Below are 24,254 nucleotides of genomic sequence, written 5' to 3' on the forward strand. Positions count from 1 at the left end.
AGGCATGTAACAGTTATAACGATATCATATTGAAAGCCAAACAGCGCATTGAGGGATGTCTGCCACAGAATTAGAGTAATTTTAACATGGTATCAGTGGTGTATAGGTAGAAATACTTCATTATTGTACTTATGTGCACTGTGAATGTTTAAACTTTACTTAGGTAGAAATGTTTCTGTCACCTCCACTTTGTTTTCAAAACAAATGGCTGCTTTTGCCCCAATACATTTCCCAGACACTTATGCACAGTGCTTCACCCAGTGAATCATTCTGCTAAATTGCTTCCTTCCATAAACTAGATTAGCATACTCAAGGTTACCATGGTTATTGCTGGCTCATGTTGCATGGGTGGTATGAGTATGCCCCAGCTTCATTTCAGCGCAGCTCAGTATCACTACCTTATTTAGATGATTATATTAGCTGACATAGTGTGCAAAGTTGTAGTTATATGTCAGTGAATGTAATGGGACCTTAAATGTTCGTGTTAAGTCACCTGAGTATAAAAGGAAAAAAGTCAATGGCCAGCATTTGTCCTTTTTTTGGCAGACTTGATTCTTTTTTTTTTTCAAAGATGGCAGACTTGATTTTTTTACATCTGTAAGTAAGAGTCACTGTGCCTTTTCTTTTTTTTTTTTACCATATATAAACATATAAAACAAGAAAAGGCCCCACCACCTTCCATTATTTATATAATTTACATGTACTTTTGATATTTAGGAAGTGCTTACATGAAATATCAGACACTTTAAATTTCTCCTTGAGTAGTTTTCTTGTGGGTTACTTTTATTGTGGGTTACTTTTACTTTAATCCGGTATGGCTATTGGGTACTGCGTGGTACTGGAGTGAGGAATGATGCATTATAGTAAACAGTTGTAGAGAAGGCTCAATGCATTATTTACTCAGACGCGTATTTTATTTTGAAATATGTTCCGATTTGGTTGCCATTTTGGAAAACAGAACGAACTGTAGTTGACTTCACATATCTATGAATCGCCACTCATACGTAGCACGTAAGCAATAATACGACATCCAGGTAAGGAAGAGGTCTTTCCTCCTTTTAATTCTGCCGATTTGTTTTGAACTTATTGAGTAAGAATGTAAATCTGAAGAGGTTATGTACCTAAGGCCATTCGATGTCTATCGGACAGACTACTGTGACCACAAATTGTAGCTAGCTGCGTTATCGATTCAGTTTTTATTCACCTTCATAGCTCATTGTTGAGCTCATTAGCTTACCACAGCTAGACAACCAAGGATGCTTGAATGAATGCAGCCATAAAATTCAGATTACGCAAACGAATGAATCGTTCGTTATTGTCTTAACAGAACTTTCCACTCGTAAAACTGTCAAGTAGTGCGTATAATGTCAGATCACTGACTGGCTACTTGTTGTATCCCTGATTCCAGCCCTGGGTAAGTTGGCTAGGAATGCCTTTTCAGACTTCTCGTTAGTTCCTGTCACTGGGTCATCTTCATGCTGAGATAAAACCTGTCGAAGTGCAGTGATAAATTCAATTAAGCAACGTTAGTTTTCCACCGTTTCAGTGGTCTTAATAGCCTCTTGGATACCCTGCTTCGTGGAGGAATCCTGTTGGCCAAGTCTGGTGTCTGCTAATGGAGCTAGCCCACAGCCTGCAGCTCAATGAGGATGCCTTGGCCCAGATCACAGAGGCCAAACGGCCCGTCTTTATATTTGAATGGCTTCGCTTTCTTGACAAAGTTCTAATAGCTGCTAACAAGGTAAGTCACGGTCAGAACGTGCTGCCACGGAATTTCATTCTGTAGGCGTCTGTAATCAACAGCTTGTTGTATGACATCAAAGGTCAATTCTCAAAGCATTTTCAAAACAAATGTAATCGCAGAGCATCCGGGCGCCGTCATTTAATCATCATATTTTTGGCATATGTTTATTTGTAGACTGATGTGAAAGAAAAACAGAAGAAACTGGTGGAGCAATTGACGGGTTTGATCAGCAGTGCACCTGGACCCCCAACACGGAAACTGCTGGCAAAGAACCTAGCTACTCTTTATAGCATAGGTGACACTTTTACAGTCTTCCAAACCCTTGACAAGTGCAATGACATCATCAAGAGCAAAGATGACACTCCAGCTTATCTGCCAACCAAACTGTGAGTCCTGAACCACAATCAGGGCTGTTCCTTCTGATTATTAATATAATTGTTAAATTATTTGTGCTTTATGAGATGCATTTGTTGCTGTGAGCCTTTAATGAACGAGATTTCTCTGGTGGTTACTCTCACATCAGGACATATTTCAAGTGATGACATAGTGCATTAGAAGAGATTCTGGTGAAAGTCGGATTATGGGGTTATGGGTTATGGTGAAGCGGATCAGGGCACTTGCTGATGATGTTTATGGAGGATAGTGCCCAGGGTTTAACATCCATTAAGCTAACACAACATGGCCAGACTTAATTAGCACATCTGGCCATGGTACGCTAGAGTGTACTTTGTCTGTTATCAGCCTTTGCCGTTATAACAGATAAGAATGTCTTGACCTTAGTCCATGTGAAGTTTACTGTATGTGTAAATAATGAGTTATTATTCAAACAGGAGTATGCGTAGGCTCTTTATTCAGGAATATAGTTATATTATCAGCATGTAAGCTTTGCAAATCTGCTACTGGCTCCCAGAGAGACATGTTTAAGTATGCGCTTTCAGTCCTGGTATAGTTGTTCTCAGTGAGTCTAAGACTGAGTCATTTGTTTTTGTTTTCTATCTAATGCCTCCTTCTTTTGGCAGTGCGGCCGTTGCTTGCGTCGGTGCTTTCTATGAGAGGATGGGTCGAATGCTGGGCAGCTCTTTTCCAGAAACCATTAACAACCTGCTAAAAGCGCTAAAGAGTGCAGAGGTAGAGTGACTTTCTCTTAAAAGTTCTTTTTTTTTTTCCGCCCGACTCGACGTTTAAAGTAAATTTCTTCCCTGTTTATCTCTGCTACCCACCTTTCCCCAGTCTCAAGCGCGGAGCGAGATCCTCTTAAGCCTGCAGAAGGTGCTAAGCGGACTGGGTGCGGCCGCAGCCTCCTGCCACAGGGACATCTACAAAAATGCTCGCTCCCTGCTGACAGACAGATCCATGGCTGTACGATGCGCAGTAGCTAAGGTCAGTCAGAGTTAGTACATACCTTTTATTCACAATGCTAATGTAGGATAACTTCATTCCAACAAGACTGTTTATTTCTGTTTGACTTTTTATGTTACCCTAGTTTCCCATCTCCAACCCTGGGGATCCATGTGTCTGAATATAGTCAGTTCAGGCCAGGTTCATTACAGCTGGTTCAGCTTGTCCACTGAGCCTCTAGTTTCAGTGTGTTTTAGTCGAGAGTTTAGAATGTTTATTTAGATGTATTTTGCTTTAAATGCCGATGAAGTATATTTTTTGTAAGTTTCTGTCTGGCTCAGAAAAGACAAATGGTCACATATCGTTAGATCTTAGCGAGAGTAAGGCAGATGAAAAGAAGATACTGACATCTTATCCGCTGACATTTCACAAGACACAGGCAAGATGGCAGAGATATTACACAATTACTCAAGAGCTGCTCATGTTACAACCCAAAGCTTACTCAGTCACTGAAACGATGCACCTTTTTAAAACTGCAGCGTCATTTTCAACCCTCTCTGTCATACAGTAAGACAGTGCACAGTAGGTGTCAGTATTGCCAGACATGGTGTGTCATTGCTGTCTCTGGCTATACAGTGTTTGCTGGAGCTACAGAACGAGGCTGTGTTCATGTGGACTACAGAACTGGAGAATGTAGCCACCCTGTGTTTTAAAGCTCTAGAAGGTTCTAACTACGGTGTGCGTGTGGCGGTGTCTAAACTGCTGGGTACAGTGATGGCTACGGCACTGATGCCTAAACAGGCTGCTGGTGAGTGCTGTTTCTCATCGTTTGCGTTCTAATTACAGGAGAATTGATTCTAAATTCTTTCCTAATTGACGGTAATTGCGATAACGTTAGCCAGATCAGGAGATGCCCAGCATGTGGAACTGTTTGGCTCTGATATCTGCTTGACTGCATTCAGTAATGCGTCAGAACGTGAAGCGGGCCACGCTGGAGGAGGTCCTGGAGCTGATGGCCACTGGGTTCCTGCGAGGAGGGTCTGGATTCCTGAAGAGTGGAGGAGAAATGCTCAAAGGAGGAGTTTCGGTCAGCAGGGAGGTGCGGGTGGGCGTGACACAGGTAAGTTCACCGTTTTAAGCATTGCGTCCTCATCCACTGCTCATTCTGAGATTTCATTTGACGCCAAATGACACAGTTATAGTTTTCGCAGTGGGTTTTGTACATTGTTGCTTACCTCACATTGAAAATGTAAAAGCAAAACATATTTACAATTTACATACGGGTTATCATTCAGAAATTTAGCTTTTTGTCTTTCTTTTTCCAAACAGTCGGGTAAAGGAACAGTTAAATAAGTTCTCAAATCCTATCTCTTGCGAGCTTTTTTTTCCAACTACTTTCAACTAGTCATTTTTAATGGACACATCAGTCCGATCCCTGCAGTGCAGTGTTTGACAGTTCATCGTGGCGCGTGTCTCTTTTGCCCCAGGCCTACGTGGTGTTTGTGACCACGCTGGGGGGCCAGTGGCTGGAGAGAAACTTTGCCACGTTCCTCTCTCACGTCCTGGAGCTGGTCGCTCATCCCAGGGCCACGCAGACCCATGTGGAGGCGGTGTACTCCCGCCGCTGCGTCTCCTTCGCTCTGCGCGCCACGCTGGGCGGCCTCCTCGGGGAGAAAGCCCAGATCGCAGCCGCCAAAGAAATCTGCCAGGCCATCAGCAAGCAGATGAGGGCTGTGGGTAAGGAGGTAGATGGGGGGGAAATTTCCAGATTCAGAGCATTACAGAGTAAGTACTCATCCCTTTTTGTTTGTTTGTTTGTTTGTTTGTTTGTTTGTTTTGTGTTGGGCTTTTTAATACTCGTTTTGGTTGAAGTGGGTTTGCTTCGCTTGCTTTTTTTTGTCTTATTTCGACATGCTTTTATTAACATTTTTCTTTTTTTTTTATGTTACTCACGCTTTTCTCTCCATGGCTCACGCTGGGCTGTCACATACCCTTTTTGACCCTTCAGTGGAATGATCAGAAGACCACAGTACTGAGATTAATATCCAGCAATATCTTCACAAACATAATTTAGCCGAATATCATTTGCAATGCCGCTGTATGCCTACATTTCAACAGACATCCTTACTTTATTTTAATTAATAGACAACACACCTTTTTTTTTTTTACACTTTTTTAAGCTTGAGGGGATGGCTTTTCTAATCATTAAACAATGGAATGGCTGGTGTATGGCTTTTTCAGCGAGTCCAATAACCATAAGGCCACTTCTCTAGACCCATATCCAGTCTGCTGGTAAAAGCAGCCTCTCTGTCACTTCACACATGTTTTTGTTTGTTTTTTTTTCTTATTTGATTTGATTTTCTTTTCTTTTTTCTATTTTTAGCCCTTTTCTTTTAAGATCCTTACTCTGTGATTTGCTTTGAATCTTGTATGCTCTCAATCAAAAAACCAAGAGAATTTCTCTTATATGTACAGGCTTTCCAGCGAGGCTCTGATGGTTTGAAAATGCCAAATGGGAGTAATATAGCTAATTAAGTGAGCTGAAAAACAAATGCATTATATTCTCATGGACAAACACAGACACTGCATACATAGTCATTGCAGGACCATTTTAGGCTCCATGTAGAAAACTGTCAGAGCCCATACCGCAGAGCGCCAGGCCAGAGTGCTTTTTGCCATGATCCATGTTTGGGGTCAAACCTGGAACAGACACATCTCCAGGCCTCTCTACATAGGTGATGGCATGCCTGCTGATTGGACCACAAGACAGCAGCTCCAGTTCTGATTTCGCCACTGAGTCAACAGAATTTTATGGTTTTTTGGTATCATGGACATTTGGTATCATGGATATTTGAGTTTAGTAGATGATTGGACTGGTTTGTTTGACTCTTTGGCACTGGAGCTGCCGTCTTCTGTTCAAGCACCATAAACAGAGACAGTTCATCGTATTGAATCATTCCTACTTTGCCCAAGTATTAAACAAAATAAACTAAACCCTACAGAGGCTAAGACATTTACATTTTAATATTACTTGGATTCAGCCTATCAGCATACAAACTGTCTCTGGTTATGTTCTTTGAGTACATAAAAAAAAATGTACGAATTACTTGAATATTATTAATATTTCGTATGTTTTATCAGATTATTTGATATCATTGTATTTGAAGTGTACGGCTTACGTGGACTTCATTTTTGTGAGTTAAACCAGTGAAGGTAGACTGAGATCTGCTGAACAGGATACGCTCAAAATTCTGCTCCCCTCACCTCGCCTTTTCTGTCCCTCGTGGCTTATCGCCGTGGTTACAGAGGCAGTGGTGAACGACACCAGCGGAGAAAACAAAGGGGGCGCAGCGGACGTGTCAGCCAGTCAGCACGTGATGGTGTGCGCCCTCAAAGAACTGGGCAGTCTGGTCCAGAGTCTGAACGCTACGGCCTCTCCGCTCATTCAGGAACCTTCTATCGGTAGGTGACGCGCTCACGCGCTAACACAAATGCAAAACGAGAGAGAGAGAGAGGGGGGGGGTAAATGTCATCGACCGTCATTTTTGTTCTGGACCTCAGGCCTTTTGGAAACGGTCACCTCGGTCCTCCTGCACCCCAGCATGGCCGCTCGGCTGGCGGCCGCATGGTGCCTGCGGTGCGTTGCCGTGGCGCTGCCCTATCAGCTGACCCCGTTGCTGGAGCGATGCGCAGAGCGCATCAATAACCTGAAGAGCTCACCTGAGGCCGTGAGCGGGTACAGCTTTGCCATGGCTGCCCTCCTGGGAGGGGTACATCAGTGCCCCCTGGGCATCCCTCATTCTAAGGGCAAGGTGGGTGCCTTCTGGAATATTCTTAAGGGAGTCGTTATGGAGTGGTACTCAGAGAATATGTACGAATATGAAATCTGATGCCGATATGCATATACCGATATGTACCAGTGCGAAGTCAACAAATCGTAAACGTTACGGAGTCATTATAGTCAGAATCAAAGATGCGGCTTAACAGGTCTTGAATCAGTTTCTTTGAATCAGCATTGTGACCAGGTGTCATTTTTTTTTTTACTGAATCCTGTGTGGTTTGTTTTGGGGGTTGTAGATGGTGGTGAGTATAGCAGAAGATCTGTTGCGCTCTGCAGCCCAGAACAGCAGGCTGTCTCTCCAGCGCACTCAGGCCGGCTGGCTCCTATTGGGAGCACTCATGGCCTTAGGTGAGTCTGTCGCTGTCCCTGCCCCTGTCGCTGGCCCCTGCCTGCACTTCTAGCCTTAAAATCAGCTTAAATCTTCAGCACGGCCGTTACCGTCATCGTCTCCCGTCCTCCTCCTCAGGTCCGTCTCTGGTACGCTACCACCTTCCCAAGATGCTGCTGCTGTGGCGGAATGTCTTCCCTCGCTCACAGAAAGAGCTGGAAGCGGAAAAAGCCCGCGGAGATTCCTTTACGTGGCAGGTCACCCTGGAAGGACGGGCAGGAGCGCTCTGTGGTAAACACACACACACACACCTTAAAAGCCTATTAACTGTTTTATCTTGTGTCCCCTTAATGAAATAACTGTGATAAATAGGTACAATAATTATCTTTTAGCTAGTAACACTGAACTCTCGTGTTTTTTTTTAAAGATTTGATAATTTTTTGAAATTGAAAAGAACTCACAGTCTTACAGATGAAGACCTGAATCTCTATATGATGCCCATTAGTATGAGTGTAAAGTTCACACTACCCGTTAGTGTGGATGTAAAGTTGTGTACTCAGCTGAGTAAGTCTCTCTCTCTCTCTCACTCTCTCTCTCTCTCTCTCACTCACTCACTCACTCTCCCACTCTCTCTCTCTCTCTCTCTCTCTCTCTGTCTCTGTCTCTCCTCCAGCCATGCGGAGCTTTGTTGCCCACTGCCCTGAGTTACTGACAGAGGATGTGATTCGCCGATTAATGACTCCCATTGAATGTGCCATGACCATGATGTCCCAGTGAGTGTGACCTGACTCACAATGTGCTTCTCAACAACTTCTCTCTTAATTGTCTTTTTTCTCTTTTTGTGAAGTCATATCAGACGTTAAACAAATCATAAAAATGTTTATGTGGAATACATGCAATAGTTTTGTCCAGTTGACCTGCATGAATAGCAGGATGAATGTCATTTTGAAGTTTATCTGTATGTTATTGTAAGGTTGTGCTGGTTGTGTGGTTTTCAGTGTGCCTGCGGTCATTAAGGTGCATGGAGCTCATTTGAAGGCCAGTGCTGCCATGGTTAGACTGCGACTCTATGACATCCTGGCACTCCTACCGCCCAAGACATATGAAGGTACGAAAAAAAAACCCCTTCAAATAGAGCTGTGTGGGCTAAATGCCAAAAGCTTGTCAATCATCCTATACGCTGTTCAGTAAAGTGTTATTTGAATGTTAATTATATATTCTTCCTTCTTTTTGTCTTTTCTCTCTCTGTCTCACAGGCAGTTTCAATGCTTTGCTGAGGGAACTGGTGGCAGAGTTCACACTGACAGACAACTCTGCCAACACCACCACCTCTCTCCTCCGCTCGCTCTGTCACTATGACGACAGCGTGCTTATGGGCTCCTGGCTCCAAGAGACCGACCACAAGTCCATAGAGGACCAGGTGACGTAATGAGAGGGACTTTTACAGGGTCTAGATACAAGAGATAAATGGAGAAGCATGTCCTTTTTTGTTTCACTCAAGAATGACAAAATTATATTAACACTGTAGTTCAGGTCTGGGGTTACCCTTTACGTCTGTTAATAAGATTTTTACTTGCCACATGCACTTAAGGCTAGTTATGCCAGTTATTGTTTGTGTGAGTAGTTATAACTAGTAAGAGTCAGGCTAGTCCAGTAATGTCCAGGTTCTGAGTTTTTATGTGTCCGTGTTCTTATCTCTGTGTAGCTTCAGCCTAACAGTGCCTCAGGCAGTGGGGCTCTGGAGCACGATCCGTCCTCCATATACCTGCGTGTGCCTGTGGGGGAGGCCATCCCCGGACCCCTCCCTCTGGGGGTGTCGGTCATCGACGCCTCCGTCGCTCTCTTCGGCGTGGTCTTCCCACACGTGTCCTTCAAACACAGGCAAGAGCCCGATCGCTCCCCCGCCGTGTCGCCCCCACACGAACGTGGAAGTGGAGTTCGTCATTTCCAAAAAAAAAAAAAAAATGTTTACCTGATAGTCGCTTTTAAATTTAGATTTTGCACCCACGTTGTAGCATTGCTGCAGTCTGATTACGGTGTTGGTGTGTTTAGGATGGATAAAAAACCCTGTGCGTAATGTGATTATTCTGAATCATTCTATCTCTCTCTGACACTTGTTAATATTTTTAGACCGCTCTGTTGATGTGTGGGATGGTCTTGATTCCTGTGTAAGAATTAAATTTCCTTGCTTCTCCCAGACTGCAGATGCTGGACCATTTTGCTGAGTGTATCAAACAGGCTAAAGGAGTACGTCAGCAGGCAGTACAGCTCAACATCTTCACTGCAGTGCTAAGTGCCCTGAAGGTTAGCACTCAAACTTTAAATAAAATATTAACCCTCTCCACAGGGATACTGTAAGGCTGAGTTGAGGTGGTATCCACATATGTATCCATAAAATAAAATACTACATTAATGGTTTAAATACTGTTTAATTATCATTTTGAGCTGTGTGGAATAAATTCATATGACTTTATTTGTCTTTATATTTATTGAATAAGTTCTGGGGCCTGGACTTGTCAGGCGTTGTTTGCTAAGGGTTCGTTTCCTGAGGTGAAGTTTCTCTCTGTGTTGTGTGTAGGGTCTGGCGGAGAATAAGAGCACCCTTGGTCCTGAGGAGGTTCGGAAGTCGGCCCTGGCTCTGGTGATGGGGGCGTTGGATAACCCTAACCCCATCCTGCGCTGCGCTGCTGGGGAAGCCCTGGGAAGGATGGCCCAGGTGGTGGGAGAAGCCACCTTCATCGCTAGGATGGCTCAGTACAGTTTTGACAAGTATGGGCTTGATACGTGACTCTGTCTTCAATAATTCATGAAATCTCTCTGTTACTCCGTATCTGTGGCCTTGTGCGTTATTCTGTTAAAATGGAAAAATGTCAAATGTTTTCAAAATGAAAAAGATGAAAGCGTAAAGAAAAAGAAAGCATTTGCGTGTCATGATTATCCGGTTATTGCTGTTCTTTTGCTGTTCTGATCTGCTGTTTTCTATTTTTTGGTTTTTAATGTTTGTTCCTCTTTCCTGTGCTTGCAGGTTGAAGTCAGCTCGTGATGTGGTTTCCAGGACTGGCCATTCCCTGGCTCTGGGTTGTCTGCACCGTTATGTGGGTGGTATCGGATCGGGTCAGCACCTGAAGACCAGTGTCAGCATCCTGCTGGCTTTGGCCCAAGATGGTACATCTCATGAGGTCCAGGTGAGTGCCCAAACATTGCAATACTGGCTCCTCTCAACTCATATACTAAATACACCTCTTTATGTCTCTGCCCATAGTTCCCTTCTGAGTAAGGCTGTTGTCACGGTAACCGTTACCTTTATGGTTAAAGATATTCTGAAACTATTTTCAGTTCTCTGCCCACATCTTTTCGTTTAGCTTTTTAATATGCGTTATGCTTAGACCTGGTCTTTGTGCAGATGTTCAGCAGGTCTATTTTTTTTTGACACTCTGTGTGTGTGTGTGTGTGTGTGTGTGTGTGTGTGTGTGTGTGTGTGTGTGTGTATGTGTGTATGTGTGTGTGTGTGTGTGTGTGTGTGTTTTTTCAGACGTGGGCCCTGCACTCCCTGGCTCTGATAGTGGACTCCAGCGGGCCCATGTATCGCGGTTACGTGGAGCCAACCCTCTCCTTGGTTCTCACACTACTCCTCACCGTACCTCCCTCTCACACGGAGGTTCACCAGTGCCTGGGTCGCTGTCTGGGTGCACTCATCACCACCGTGGGCCCTGAATTGCAAGGTACCTGTCAGAGTGAAAATCAGTGTTACTGATGGGCTTCTTTGAGTTTAGGAGTATTGGAATAAGGTAGACTGCAAGAGTGATTTTGCTATGGTTTGCAATGCTCCTTGTTCATTTTACTTTTGCCTGATACACCACTAGATGGTGCTAATAAGTTATTACCTTTAATATTCATGGAAGATCTCAGACTCTGTGTCCATGAAGGAAAATGTACATTTATCAAAGTAAGATGAGGAAACATGCGAGGAATTTCACAAGGTGACGACACATCTCTGCCCTCCCCAGCTGATATGATTGCGGTTGTGACATCCACCTTCATTAGCCCCTCTCCTTTGATTTGATTTGATTTGATCTTGCTTGACCTCTCACTTGTCTCTCTCTGTCACGTTCGTCTCTCTCTGTCACGTTTCCAGGTAACGGTGCCACCATCTCTACCATCCGCTCGTCGTGTCTGGTGGGCTGCGCCATCATGCAGGACCACTCCGACTCTCTGGTGCAGGCAGCGGCTGTGTCCTGTCTCCAGCAGCTTCACATGTTCGCCCCACGACACGTCAACCTCTCCAGCCTGGTGCCCTGCCTCTGCGTAAGAGAGCTACAGTCTGATCTCTCCTTCTGCTTTAGGAATCTAAGAGTGTTTGGTCAGGACTATTCCAGTGTACCTATATACATAAATCAGAGCTTTGTATGTTAGTGTTGTAGGACTGTTGTGTCTATGAGGCTGTATGTGTGTCCTGTGTACCGGTGACTGAGGGTAACTGAGGGTAATGGTGTTTATGTTGGGGTGTGTGTTGTTTAGGTACACTTGTGTAGCTCACACTTGCTGCTGCGGCGTGCTGCAGTGGCATGTCTGAGGCAGCTGGCTCAAAGAGAAGCATCTGAGGTGTGTGAGTACGCCATGAGTCTGGCCAAGAAGGCTGGAGATAGCAAGGACAGCGCCACCATCAGTATGTAACGCGTTACTACAACAACTCCTACAGTGTCTCTGCTGCCACTAAAGACATTTTCATTTCTTCATTATTCACATCACAGCGTTACTCACACTGTTTCATATTTAAATGGGTTGTTTCGATAACCTGCGTTGAGCAAACGCTGGCGGCAGTGGGTGTGGTGAAGAGGTGTGGCCGTTTGCTCTAGTGTTTGTGAATGTCTGTGTTTTTGCATTGTAAATGAAATCAGCCTTTGATATGCAGCACAGTGACATAATGTCTGAGTGTGCGGTGTCACTTTGGCACAGATCTGAACATTACGGAGACGGGCCTGGAGGGGGTGTTGTTTGGCATGCTGGACCGCGAGACAGACAGGAAACTGTGCTCAGACATCCATGACACATTGGGCCACATGCTGTCCTCTCTGGCGGTGGAGAAATTGCCCCATTGGCTCAGACTTTGCAAAGATGTTCTGGCAGCTAGCACAGGTAACCACCGCTACTATGACAAACTGTTTCTGCTTCAGCAGGAAAGCATTCATGCATTTTTTTTTTGTCCATTTCAGAATGCTGTAATCTTTTGTAATTGAACAGAAAGACAAAGTGAAGTCTCAGCAAATTTTCCCATTTTAAAAGTGTAATGTCTGAGTATATATATGGGTGGCTTTGATTGATTCTAAGGTGGTGGAGTGGATTTTGAACAGTCCGGGGTTTTCTTGTTTTTTTTTTTTTTAACAGAGGTTGGAGCTGCTGTGGCATTTGACGTTGGGAAGGAAGAGGAAGATTCGGAGAAGAAAGACGAGATGGATGATGACATCATGTTCACGTCCCTGGGCGAGGATGATAAATCCAAACCGTCCGTCGCTCCGCGCTGGGTCACTCGCGTGTTTGCCGCCGACTGCCTGTGTCGCATCATTCATCTCTGCGCGAACGTGGATAAGGCACACTTTGACCTCGCCGCAGCCCGATCCGCCAAAGCCAAAAACCCTAAAGGTAATCTCATGAACTCTGCCCTCCCAAAGCATCCAGCTTGCGTGAGAGAATCGAATCGATTCAATCAATTCCTGCAATACAAACAGTCCCTGACGCATTTGCATTCAATTAAATGACAGATCTCTGTCACAATTTGAAATCTGATACTTCAAATGAGTTTTCACAGTTAAACACTTTAAGAGGACTCTGTGTGGTGTACATTAGCCTTTGGAAGTTTAGAAGAATTCTGCTTAAATAAAGGTTTGGTTTTTCCTGCATTTTATGTAAGCTGAGCTGTTGTGGCTATGCATGAGTAAGCAAAGAGGCAGTGATTGAGCCTGGCAGTGAGAAGAGCACAATGTTTATGTAAGCATCTCTGTTCAGACCAGTACCATTCAGCAACAAGGACTATGAACCCAGAACCACACATCTCCCCATAGTAACACAGGGCTTTAAATCAGAACCACACATCTCCCCATAGTGACACAGGGCTTTAAACCAGAACCACACATCTCCCCATAGTAACACAGGGCTTTAAACCAGAACCACACATCTCCCCATAGTAACACAGGGCTTTAAACCAGAACCACACATCTCCCCACAGAAACACAGGGCTTCCAGTAACCCAAAAAAATGAGTAATGTTTGCTAGGAAGGGAACACAGAATCTTCATTCTGTTTTAAGAGAAGTAATCTCAATCACCCAATGACAGTTTTTCTTTCTTTCTGGGTTGTTTGCACTGAAATAAAGCACTTCTGTGCATTTACCACAGTTGCATTACTCCTAGTTCATTTTGTTTTATATAACAAGATCCATGTCCCATACATTTCACCATTTAATTTAATTGTATAACTCACTATTGCTCTCACTCACTGTTTAGTGCATAATTTTGATCAATAAATTTGGTATCCACGTTTCTTGGTGAATGCGTCAGAGTTGCAGTTCGACGGTAGTTTGTCTAATGAGCGCTTTGGTTGGCTTTTAGGTGATTTCCTGGTGTTACATTTATCTGACCTCATCCGCATGGCCTTTATGGCGGCCACTGATCACAGTAACCAGCTGCGTATGGCCGGCCTGCAGGCCCTGGAGGACATCATTAAGAAGTTTGCCTCCGTTCCCGAACCTGAGTTTCCAGGTCATGTGATCCTGGAGCAGTACCAAGCCAACGTGAGTTCAATCGCAGGCACCACCACGTTTAAGTATTTAACCAAACTGCTCATTTTCTTCAGACCTTCGTTTGCCTGCTGTAGTATCAGATCTTAATCTGATAATGTATCTCTCTATGACAACATTAGTTTTTTTGTTGTTTTTTTTTTTTTTTTCCTCTCCATGCACACACTTACACACTCCTCCATTGTCCCATGTATATAAATGTACTGGTTGTCCTCTGCAGGTCGGCGCAGCACTGCGTCCAGCGTTTTCCCCAGACACACCCTCTGATATCACGGCCAAGGCTTGTCAGGTAAACCAGGCTTCGTGATCTTTAAGTAATTAACACTTTGCTATAAACCCAAGATGCAGAGTAAAGATACAGTACATATTCCTCACAGATCTAGTTCTCTTCCATCATCTTCCACTGTTTTCTTTTCAGTATCTGAAGCCTGCAGTCAATATGAGTCATGTACTAAGAGCAGACCTGTCTGTAAGGCTCTTAGTATTCTCCCTGTGGAGGCGAAGCAGTGTTGAGGCAATGAAATAAAAAAAAAAAGAAAAAAAAAAAGCATGCTTCAGAAATGCTTCCTGATTTACACCAAGGCTGAACAAGCAGCTCCAGGCAGCAAACACTCTGACAGTAACACTATTAAAAAGCATCTCCCACCTCAGCACTCTCTGTCTATTTCTCTGTTGTCCTCTCCTACATCCTCTGTTGGTAGATGTATAGCAAAGCAAATACCACCCAGGTCATCTCTGTAAGGTTTTTTTTTTTTTTTTTTGGTCAGCTTTGTTCCTCTGTCAAAGTGAAGACATCTTTAAGTCCTCTGACTGAGTGAATGCTCACTGCTGTCTCTAGTGGTGCTTGGCCTTGGGTTAGTTAGATTTATGTTGGTGCTATGAGGACTTTGCTGTTGGAGGAGTTCCCACTGGAAGTCCTTGAGCCTTGTCCCTTTGCAGCGCAATGGCTTTTTATTCAGCTCTCTTGACAGCCCACTGCATATGATTTACATCACAGATAAATCCTGAACTCAGAACCTTCTGCCCATCCAGCTCTGCGTAGACAGAGAATTAAAGTCTGTCACCGACTGTTTAGGACATCAGTCAGCCTGAAATATGTTTGGTCTCCGACCCTGACCGAACCTGAGTTGATTATGATCAGTTTGATCACAGAAACATTATGGATCCTTTCCCTCTCGTCCTTTCTCGTTCGGTCCAGATAACAAACTTGTGAGAGTGCTGTGTTTGTGTTGTGAATGTGTATCATTCTCTTGTTTTTGTTCTCTCTTTTTTTTTTTCTTCCGCCGTGCGTTCAGGTATGCAGTGCCTGGATAGGCAGTGGCGTGGTCAGTGACCTCAATGACCTGCGACGCGTCCACAATCTGCTGGTGTCCTCTCTGGATAAGGTTCAGGCAGGGAAGGGCTCGTCCAGTCAGCTGTACAGCGAGAGCGCCACAACCATGGAGAAACTGGCAGTGCTGAAGGCTTGGGCAGAGGTGAGGAACCAGAGGATGAGATGGGGCTGTAACGTAGCAGCAGCATAGTCATAAGTGTAATGTGTTTCATAACAAGAGTGTTCTGTCGTAACTGAAACATAACTGACAATACAACACATGCCCCCCCCCCCCCCCCCCCCCCCCTCCTGTTTTTTTTTTCTTCTTCCTGCGTATGCATCCTGTAATGTGACCATACTTTCAATATCTTTCTCTTTCTGTCTCTCTTTCTCTCTCAGGTCTTTGTAGTGGCTATGAAGATAAAAAAGGAGGCAGAGACAAAGCCAGCTCGTCCTTTGCGGGGTGGTGAGGATGATGAGGATGAAGATGTTGGAGACGACGCAGACATTCTCCCTCCTGACAGCCTGATCACGCTGGTGCAGCCCGAGTTGCCCTCTCTTAGCCGTCTGTGGCTTGCCGCGCTCAGAGACTACGCTCTCCTCACCTTACCTGCCGAGTTTGCAAGTCAATTGCCTCCTGATGGTACAGCGTGCTTTAGTCTTCATTGATACTGACTGATTCACTCAAAAGTCTTTTGTTGCTTCTCATATGGAACGGTTTAGCTCAGGTCCACTGATGTGTTTGTTTCTCTGGTCACTCTTCTCTCTCCTCTGTTCAGGTGGCGCGTTCTACACTCCAGAGACAATAGACACAGCCCGTCTTCACTACCGCAGTTCCTGGGCCCCCATCCTGCACGCTGTGGCCCTGTGGCTGAGCAGTACGGGATTTGGGGCCAGTGAGGGTGCAGAAGAGCCCCAGTCTGGTCCTCCCAAAGGGTCCGTTCAACCTGCTGGAGCTCCTACTCCCACCAAAACCAGAGAGGAGCTGATAAAAGAGCGAATGCACCTCCTCTTAGGTACAGACTCAGTCACACAGATCCTTTCACCATGTTTGACCACCATGACCAAAACTACTTCAGACTCTATAATGACCTTCAAATGACATTGGAACTTGAATGACTGGAGCTTAAGGAGGTTTCTCTCTTTGGACGTGTTATCCAGGTATTAGCATCGAGTTTCTGTGCTTCCCACGGCCGGAAGAGCCCATAGAACATGTGATGTCCTGTCTGCAGGCACTGTGTACACTGCTGGAGTCCCCCATCGCTCGCACACACATTGCTGAGGACCAGGTAAGAGAAACAGGGATTAAGACATAAAAGCAAGGAGGCAAGAGAGGGGGGATTAAAGGGGAGTGAACGGTAGCAGACCTTTGTGTCAAGAGCGGGGAAAGGAGAAATAGCTCGAAAGGGATGAGATGAGAGATGAACCACGTTGGAAAGAAAATAAGAATAAATGAGATGCAGACAGGCAGAGAATTTGATGGAACAGAAAATCTTGGAGAAGGACAGAGTGATGTGGTAATGTGTGTCTTTCTCAGAGGTTACAAATTCACACAGCAGCACTAATATTCAGCTGACTGCACGTCGGCACGTAATGAATAGCGTTATATCAAACAAGCCTTACCCACAGAGCGATTACGTTATGAGACTTGGCTGACAGGCTGTGTGTGAGGTAGAATGTCTTAAAATGGTTCTGTGTGGAAATTGTGCTATGTCTCTTTTGAAACATATCATTCTGTTTAAGCCCTAAAGGTTTCTTTTGAGAGGAGAGTTTGATCTGTTGACGGTTAATATATAATTTGTATTCATATCCATACTTAGAAAAGAGGAAAACATGTAAATTTACTGATTGTGACAGAAAATAGCTAATCTAGGTATTCTACGGCAATGGCTCTTATATTTTGAATAGGGGTTGAATTATGAATTGTGAATATTGTAAGAACTGTTACGTGTAAATCAACATTGCTGATGAGTGTTTGGACTCAGACTGTGGATGGAGTATAGGAATGACTTTTCATACAATTTAGGCTACAAATAACTAATAATAATAATAAAAAGATAATAGATAAAAAATAATTAAAAAAGAAAGAGTGAGATGAAAGACTCGTGGTCACACGTCTTTTCTAAGAGTGAGATGTTGAAGTGCAGTTTGTTTTCCCTGTGTGCTGTGGTTCTGTGTGTGCTTTAGCTCCTGGGAGTGGAGCTTCTGAACGTGCTTCACCGGCTGCTCCTGACCCGTGACCCACTCAGTGTTCAGCTCCAGGTCACAGCCGTGGTCCAGGAGACCATCCATGCCGCTCACGAGCACCTAACACAACACAGGAACAGCAAGAGTGAGTCTTATTGTTTACCATGGGCTTACGACCTTCACTCAGTCTATAAATGATATGGATTTATTTATAGACAAAACATACTTTTCATTCTTCTGTCAAATTCGCTTTAGAGATTAAAGAGAGTTTTTGACCAAGTGTCAGACAATGAACTAACATTGTTTACATTGAGTAGTCTGGCGTTTATGGAATTTGAGTGTTTATTGGTTTGGCTGTACTGAGGCCTGTGAGTTCTCTTATGACACACGGTGTTTGTTCAGTCCTAACATGTCTGTGCTGTGTTCAGGTGGAGAGGCAGGTGGAGAGAAAGAGTCTGTTTCATCACTCGGTGAGGGAGGGGAAACGGGGGAACTTCTCCCTGGGAAGTCCCTGGTGTTTGCGGCCATGGAACTGCTGGTCTTCATACTGGTTCGCCATCTCCCCCAGCTGAACACGCGTGTGACTGACTCACCCAGTCACCTGCCGTACAAACCCCAGCCTCTGTCTGAGGAAAGCACACGCCTGGTGGCTGCCACGGTCTCCATTCTCGCCGAGCTCCCCTCTCTCTGTTCGCCCGCAGGTGTGTCAGCGCACAGAACGGGATATGTCTCACACACACACACACACACACACACACACATCTCCCAACCATCTCACCCCATTCTCACCCCGTTACACACACTCACACTCTTATGCACACACACACATTCATGCCACTCAATGCTTATGTAAGGCTTTCCTGTGTGACTGCGAGCAAATAACACACATTTGCATTCATATGCGCATAACACAGACATATATGCACAATACCTTAACTGTCATTAGTGAAGGCATAGTCTTGTCATGTTGTAGCATGTCATATACACTTACAAAACAGAGGAGTTCACTTCAGTTTCCAAATCTCTCTAATCCCCAGATTCAAAGCCAAGGTCTTCACTGTGATATGATAGCATGTTTCGCATTTGTTGTTCCCCATTTCATGAGAGTTCTGATTCTCTTTCAAAAGTCACTCTGTCATAGAGAGAAACTGAGAAGGACGTAAAGATGGATTAGTGTAATTACAATGACAGTATAGCTCGGCAGGCTTTTGTTTTTGGTTCCAAACCACACCTCCCATCTCCATAAGTAATGGGTTATTTTTAACTTTATGCCTGAACAAAGTTAAAAGAAAAAGTTTGTTTTATTCTTTGAATGGCATCATAAAAGCTATCCTTTTTTTCCCCTTTTATTTGTTTGTGTATTTATTTCCCCTCTGTACAGGAAGCATGACTATCCTACCCACAGTGCTGTTTTTAATCACGGGGGTGCTGAGGGAGACGGCGGTGAAGACTGCGGATAATTCGGTCCCTCTGCCCGTGTCGTCCGCTCTCCAGGGCATTAAGGCTGTCATCACCTCCCCGCTGGCCCGCGTAGAGAAGACTCAGACCCAGTGGACCAGCCTGGTCCGCAGCAGCCTGGCATCTGTGCTGGAGTACTCCCAACCCGGTGAGACATTACACACTCACTGGCTCTCACTCAGCATCACAGACACACACACACACATACACATACACACTCACTCACATACTCATACACAGTCAGTCATGCAGACATATCAACCCAAACCCTATCATTCTCAGACCCAAACACTAACACAAAATCACACATACATCATTTTGTTACACCTCTTTCATATTCCCTAACATACATACATACATACATACACAAAGTGATGTACACAAACACAGGGAAAAATCTTTTTGTTCTGTATGTTTTTGGACTAACCTCTGACCCTGTATCTTTATTTTATCTTTCAGATGAGTCCAGGCCCAACGTGGATGAGGTCAGCATGCTGACAGCCATTACTCTCTTTCTGCTGTCAGCCAGCAGTGAGTTAGTCGGGGTCACGACCTTGCAGAAAGGCTGCATGGATCGTTTCCGGAACGCGCTCAATTCCAGCGACCCCTGGGTGCGTGACAACACTTCTCTCATTTAAGTGAAGCTAACAGAGTCAGCTTGTTCCGCAAAGAAATAAACTTGATTCATGCTGTTTCGTAGGCTATTGCTTAGTCGGTTTAACTTTTACACAGAAAACAAAGTAGAAATCCCCTGAAGATGCTATGTTTGTCTCAGCTGTGTGAAAGCTTCGAAAAATTTTGGATGAGGAGGAAGAGGATCTGTTTCTCAAGAGTAGTACCCAACATGGGGAAATTCGGGTCAGTGGTTTTACTCTCGGCGCATGTGTCCTCTTCCTCTTTCTTTTTCTCTTTCTCCCTCTCTCTCTCTCTCTCTCTCTCTCTCTCTCTCTCTCTCCTCTCTCTCTCTCTCTCTCTCTCTCCCTCCAGGTGCAGGCTCGATGTTATCAGCTGCTCCTCTCCGTGTTCCAGCACTCCAGCCGTGCCCTCTCCACGCCCTACATCCACGCCCTGGCTCCACTCCTGGTGGAGAAGCTGAAAGCGGTGGAGCGCAGTCGGCCCAACACACCCGCTGAGCTGCAAGCCGTCCAAGAGGGCGTCAAGGTCCTGGAAAACCTGGTTGCCATGGGAGAGGAGCAGAACCGTAAGTTTCCCAAGCACATCTGTCCACCTCAATAAAAAAGCAGCCTTACCACTACCTGCTCATTCTAACCGATCAAAGCTGGCTCAATGGCTTGTGTCAACCACTGTAGATTCGTTTAGTTGCGCACTTCCTTCATACGTAATTATTTAATAAAGTATATATTTGCTGCGTAGCTCTCACCCTGATCATGTCAATTGCCAGCAGCACTCAGTACATCACCTCTGTCATAACTTCTGCTAAAATATGTCATAATAAAATGTCAGAGCCTGAGCAGACATGCAGTTCAGAGCTCTGTTCTTTAGCATATCCATTGTCGTCTGCTTAGCCTTTCAGTCCCTTCCCATAATGCCTTTTCTTTTGCTTTCACCGTCTCTTGGCTCTCTCTTTTCAAATTTAATGTCCCTCAGTCAGCCAGTTAATGGGTGGATGTTCCCTCAAGGCACTTTAGTATTGTGTTTGCTTAAACTGGGACTCAGGGTTGAGGGATCTTTTGAGTTTTTTGTTATATTTGCCAATCCTCCCTGATAGCTGTTGATGAGTTCATGCTCAGATTAAAAAGATGTGTTAATTAGTTTTGTCTTGGGGAAAAACAACAGAGGAAAGGCAAGAGTTTTGCCCATTTATTTATTTTATTTTTAGCCAGTTGGCAAATGTTGTGGGTTATGACTCAGCAGCTGACTAGGTATGGTTGTCTGTGTTTGTTTTTTTGGGATTTATTTAAATAAACAAAAACACTCTTGAGAGATCACATTAAAACAAACTTCAAGATTTCGAATTACATGTCTCAGACTGACGATTTCATAATCTCGCATACACACACACACACACACCCATTTCTATTAGTGTCAGTGTCTAGGGAGACTGCTTGGTTGTCTCTCAGTGGGGGGGAACTGAAGACTAGTGTAGTGTTGCTGAATGTTTGATTGGCTAGATTGAGCCATTGAGCTGCATGTCATATCTACTCTGTAATTACATCTCTGTACCAGTGTTGAATTTTAAGTAGCCAGACACGTTGTCTCCGCTCAACTGCCACCTCACTAGACACATCTTATATCTTCTGAGCTCATTATTTTAGAGAGACGCTTTGTTGTTACTCTGTGCTGCCTCCTGGTGTTTAGGATATATCGTGGTTTGGGACCAGGCCAAATTCACCTGGTCATGTATGAGATAATGTATGCTAATCTCAACCTTGGCACGGGCACCTTCCTCCAACAATGATATCACCAGCAGTGAAGTCACTCATCCTTATTATTCCAGAGCTGTTTGCAAGAGGCATAGCACAGAGAGAAAAAGACAACACTAAAAATCAGTGAGAGACAGACACAGAGAAAGGCTCTTAGCCTCTGACATAGAGCTCCAGGGTTAGGTAATGACTTCAACAAATGAGTGCTAACGATGGAAAATGTCGAACAGGGGAAAATACACCGGCAGTCCAGACGTAGGACTGGAGTGCTGTTTGATATCTCTTGTGCATAGCCCTTGTTGTGCTCAGAGGGGAGTTCATTCTCAGGCACTATACAGTATGTGCTGCATCACATTTCTAATTATTACTTTCAAGACTCTAGAACCCAGGAATATATCATTTGGCTTTGTACTGGGTTCTCACTAAGTGTGGAAAGTTCTTTAGGTATCTTTATAGAAGTACACTCCCATGTGGTTAGGATATGAACTTTGCTCCTTCAGGAACCTGCCACCAAAACACTGACTTTGTCATGAGCCACACCACATTTTCAGTTTTGTTTGTTCTTAGGATTTTTTTTTTTTTTTACTAAAACCCCACCCTTTTCTCAGGGTCACAGAGAGGCCCACTTGATTTCTGAAAGGACTTTTGTAACCGCAGCTCTTTACCCACAGCTGTCTTTGGACCAAATAAAAGTACACTGGCTTTCAGTTATGGTCTCAGGCCGTATGGATGTAGTTACAGCGCAGCAGTTACCTCAGCGAGAACCGTCCTATTTTTACTGGATCTGGAGTGTCTAGCCCTTTTTTTAGATAAACAGTATTAACTGCTCTCTCTCTCTCTCTCTCTCTCTCTCTTTCACTTGTGTAGGGGTACAGTTACTGGCTCTTTTGGTCCCTACTCTGATTTCCTACCTACTGGATGAGAATGCCTTCTCCTCAGCCTCTCCTGCCTCCAAAGGACTACACGAGTTTGCCCTTCAGGACCTGATGCGTATTGGTCCCCTGTACCCAGCAGCCTTTAAGACCGTGATTGGGGCGGCGCCAGAGCTTAAAACCCGCCTTGAGACAGCCATCCGAGCCAATCAGGCGAGCAGCAAGGCCAAAGCCGCGGCAAGGCAGGCCCAGCCCACTGTGCAAGCAGCCCCCACCATTAAACTCAAAACCAGCTTCTTCTAAAATATTATTTTCTTATCCTCTGTGATGTGCTGAGTCAATTTAAGGTCAATGTTCCCATTTTTTTTGTTTTCAAAATCCCTTGTGTTATCTTTAGTGTGAAGGACTGTTTTTACTAGAGACAAAGAAAAAAAGCTGTTGTAAATATTGACGGTTGAACATTTAATACGGTCATCCAGACTGATTATTCAGTGAATTTTAAAATGGAGTTTGAATGTCTTACATCAACGCTTTAATCATTGGTTCAGGGTTTGGTTTTACATGGTGGGTGTTTTTTAAAAAAAGAACCTTATCATGGTTTGATTTAGCATTACTCTGAAGCTTACAACTTGCACCTTAATTAACACAGTCTCTCAATGAAGCACTTTTCTTTGAAAAAAAAAAAAAAAAAGACACGTCACACTTGCGTCAACACTCACTTTAACACCCAACTACAAATCCTGCATTTCACAGTGAACCAGTGACCTGTGTGTTCTGTTGCTTGTCTGTATGTTTGCATGGAAATCCATCGGGCCTAGTTCTGTATCGTATTGTTGGTTTTTAATATAAGACTGAGTTCTACACACACGCAGCAAGGAGAAGTTTCACTTTTTTAAAAATGTATCATGCTCTTGTCTCTTTACTGCCACTTGAATCTTGGGTCTTGAATCTTGAATCTCTCCCTCTAGGGAGGCTTTCCCATACTATTAGAGGATATTTTTAATGATGCACTGTTTACAGCTATGATTTTTGTTTGCTTGTTTGTTTAAGGACAAGACAGAGAGTGAGGGATTAAGATAGTATATGCTCTAGGTACATGAAACACCACTGAGAGACAGTCAACACAAATTTAGAACCATGGCACACGTGTGATCATCCCATCAGCACATGCAATGACTGTATATTGTTTGCCTTTAAAGCCATCAATAAGAGATTTATGTAAATAACAAGGTCCAGAAGTACAGACCTTGGGAGTCATGATCTTTTAAACAGACCAATTAGGAAGTCGTTACGTTTGCACGTCAGCAGAAGTGGAGCTGTGCAGATGTGCAGTAGTTATGGATTTTGTTTAAAAAAAAAAAAGTAAATCAATAAAAAATGCCATTAAAAGGTAATGGGAAATGTTCATTTTTTCTGTAAATGTGTTTTCTTTTTAATAATTTTTCACCCAGAACTGAGAATGTATATTAATTGTACACCTGCACAATTATGTTACATAAAATGCATCAAGCACACTGTACTGTAGTTTTGTTTTAGAACCAGGGCCCTTAAGTTGTACTCTGGTTCATATCTGAATAAGTTATGGATCCATATTTCTCTGTAATGTGTGTAGAAATGAAGATGATTTCACAACAATAAAGAAATGAAGGCTTATGGTAGGTATTTCTGTTTTCTCTGTTTGTATCCTTACTGCCCTTAGAATACATCAACCACCCCTTATCTGAAAGACTTTTTTTGATTTTTTAAAATACCTTACCTCTTGTGTTAGGTTACTCTTCCTATGTGTATCCGAAAGTAGACCGCTTTTCTCACTACTACATTTCCCATCAAGCTCAGTTACCCACACGTACATTCATTTTGTGGGCGGGAGCGTGCGCGCCTGACGTCATTGAGTGACAGCTGGCTGTCAGAAATTGAGTTTGCTCTCTGTCGATGCGAGTAGCGGACGACACATTTGTCTCTGACTACGTTTACCGTGAGGCACAGATCTCAAAAGAA

The 24,254-nt window shown here is 44.0% G+C and overlaps 1 protein-coding gene across 1 annotated transcript; it reads left to right on the top strand.

The window, feature by feature from the left end:
• The first annotated feature begins 1,567 nt into the window (after window positions 1-1,567).
• Window positions 1,568-23,600, top strand: heatr5b (HEAT repeat containing 5B). The gene is made up of 35 exons (XM_030770792.1): window positions 1,568-1,741; window positions 1,919-2,130; window positions 2,764-2,872; window positions 2,975-3,124; window positions 3,719-3,899; window positions 4,045-4,202; window positions 4,570-4,819; window positions 6,389-6,544; window positions 6,644-6,894; window positions 7,160-7,271; window positions 7,390-7,542; window positions 7,925-8,024; window positions 8,250-8,359; window positions 8,508-8,671; window positions 8,957-9,132; window positions 9,450-9,555; window positions 9,830-10,020; window positions 10,277-10,436; window positions 10,784-10,973; window positions 11,387-11,556; window positions 11,770-11,917; window positions 12,208-12,387; window positions 12,637-12,891; window positions 13,856-14,037; window positions 14,264-14,332; window positions 15,339-15,518; window positions 15,755-15,998; window positions 16,135-16,371; window positions 16,517-16,644; window positions 17,543-17,687; window positions 17,971-18,243; window positions 18,924-19,148; window positions 19,460-19,611; window positions 19,988-20,201; window positions 22,252-23,600. The coding sequence occupies exons 1-35, from the start codon at window positions 1,616-1,618 to the stop codon at window positions 22,557-22,559; spliced, it is 6,165 nt and encodes a 2,054-aa protein (XP_030626652.1). The 5' UTR covers window positions 1,568-1,615; the 3' UTR covers window positions 22,560-23,600.
• The last annotated feature ends 654 nt before the right edge of the window (window positions 23,601-24,254 follow it).

The sequence above is a fragment of the Chanos chanos genome, chromosome 4, assembly GCF_902362185.1.
Source record: "Chanos chanos chromosome 4, fChaCha1.1, whole genome shotgun sequence".
In the NCBI taxonomy this organism is placed as follows: Eukaryota; Metazoa; Chordata; class Actinopteri; order Gonorynchiformes; family Chanidae; genus Chanos; species Chanos chanos.

Coding starts and splice junctions, on each gene's coding strand:
- heatr5b (XM_030770792.1), top strand. CDS start 1,616: ATGGAGCTAGCCCACAGCCTGCAGCTCAATGAGGATGCCTTGGCCCAG. Junction 2,131..2,763: donor GCTTATCTGCCAACCAAACT/GTGAGTCCTGAA, acceptor TTCTTTTGGCAG/TGCGGCCGTTGCTTGCGTCG. Junction 4,203..4,569: donor TGCGGGTGGGCGTGACACAG/GTAAGTTCACCG, acceptor CTTTTGCCCCAG/GCCTACGTGGTGTTTGTGAC.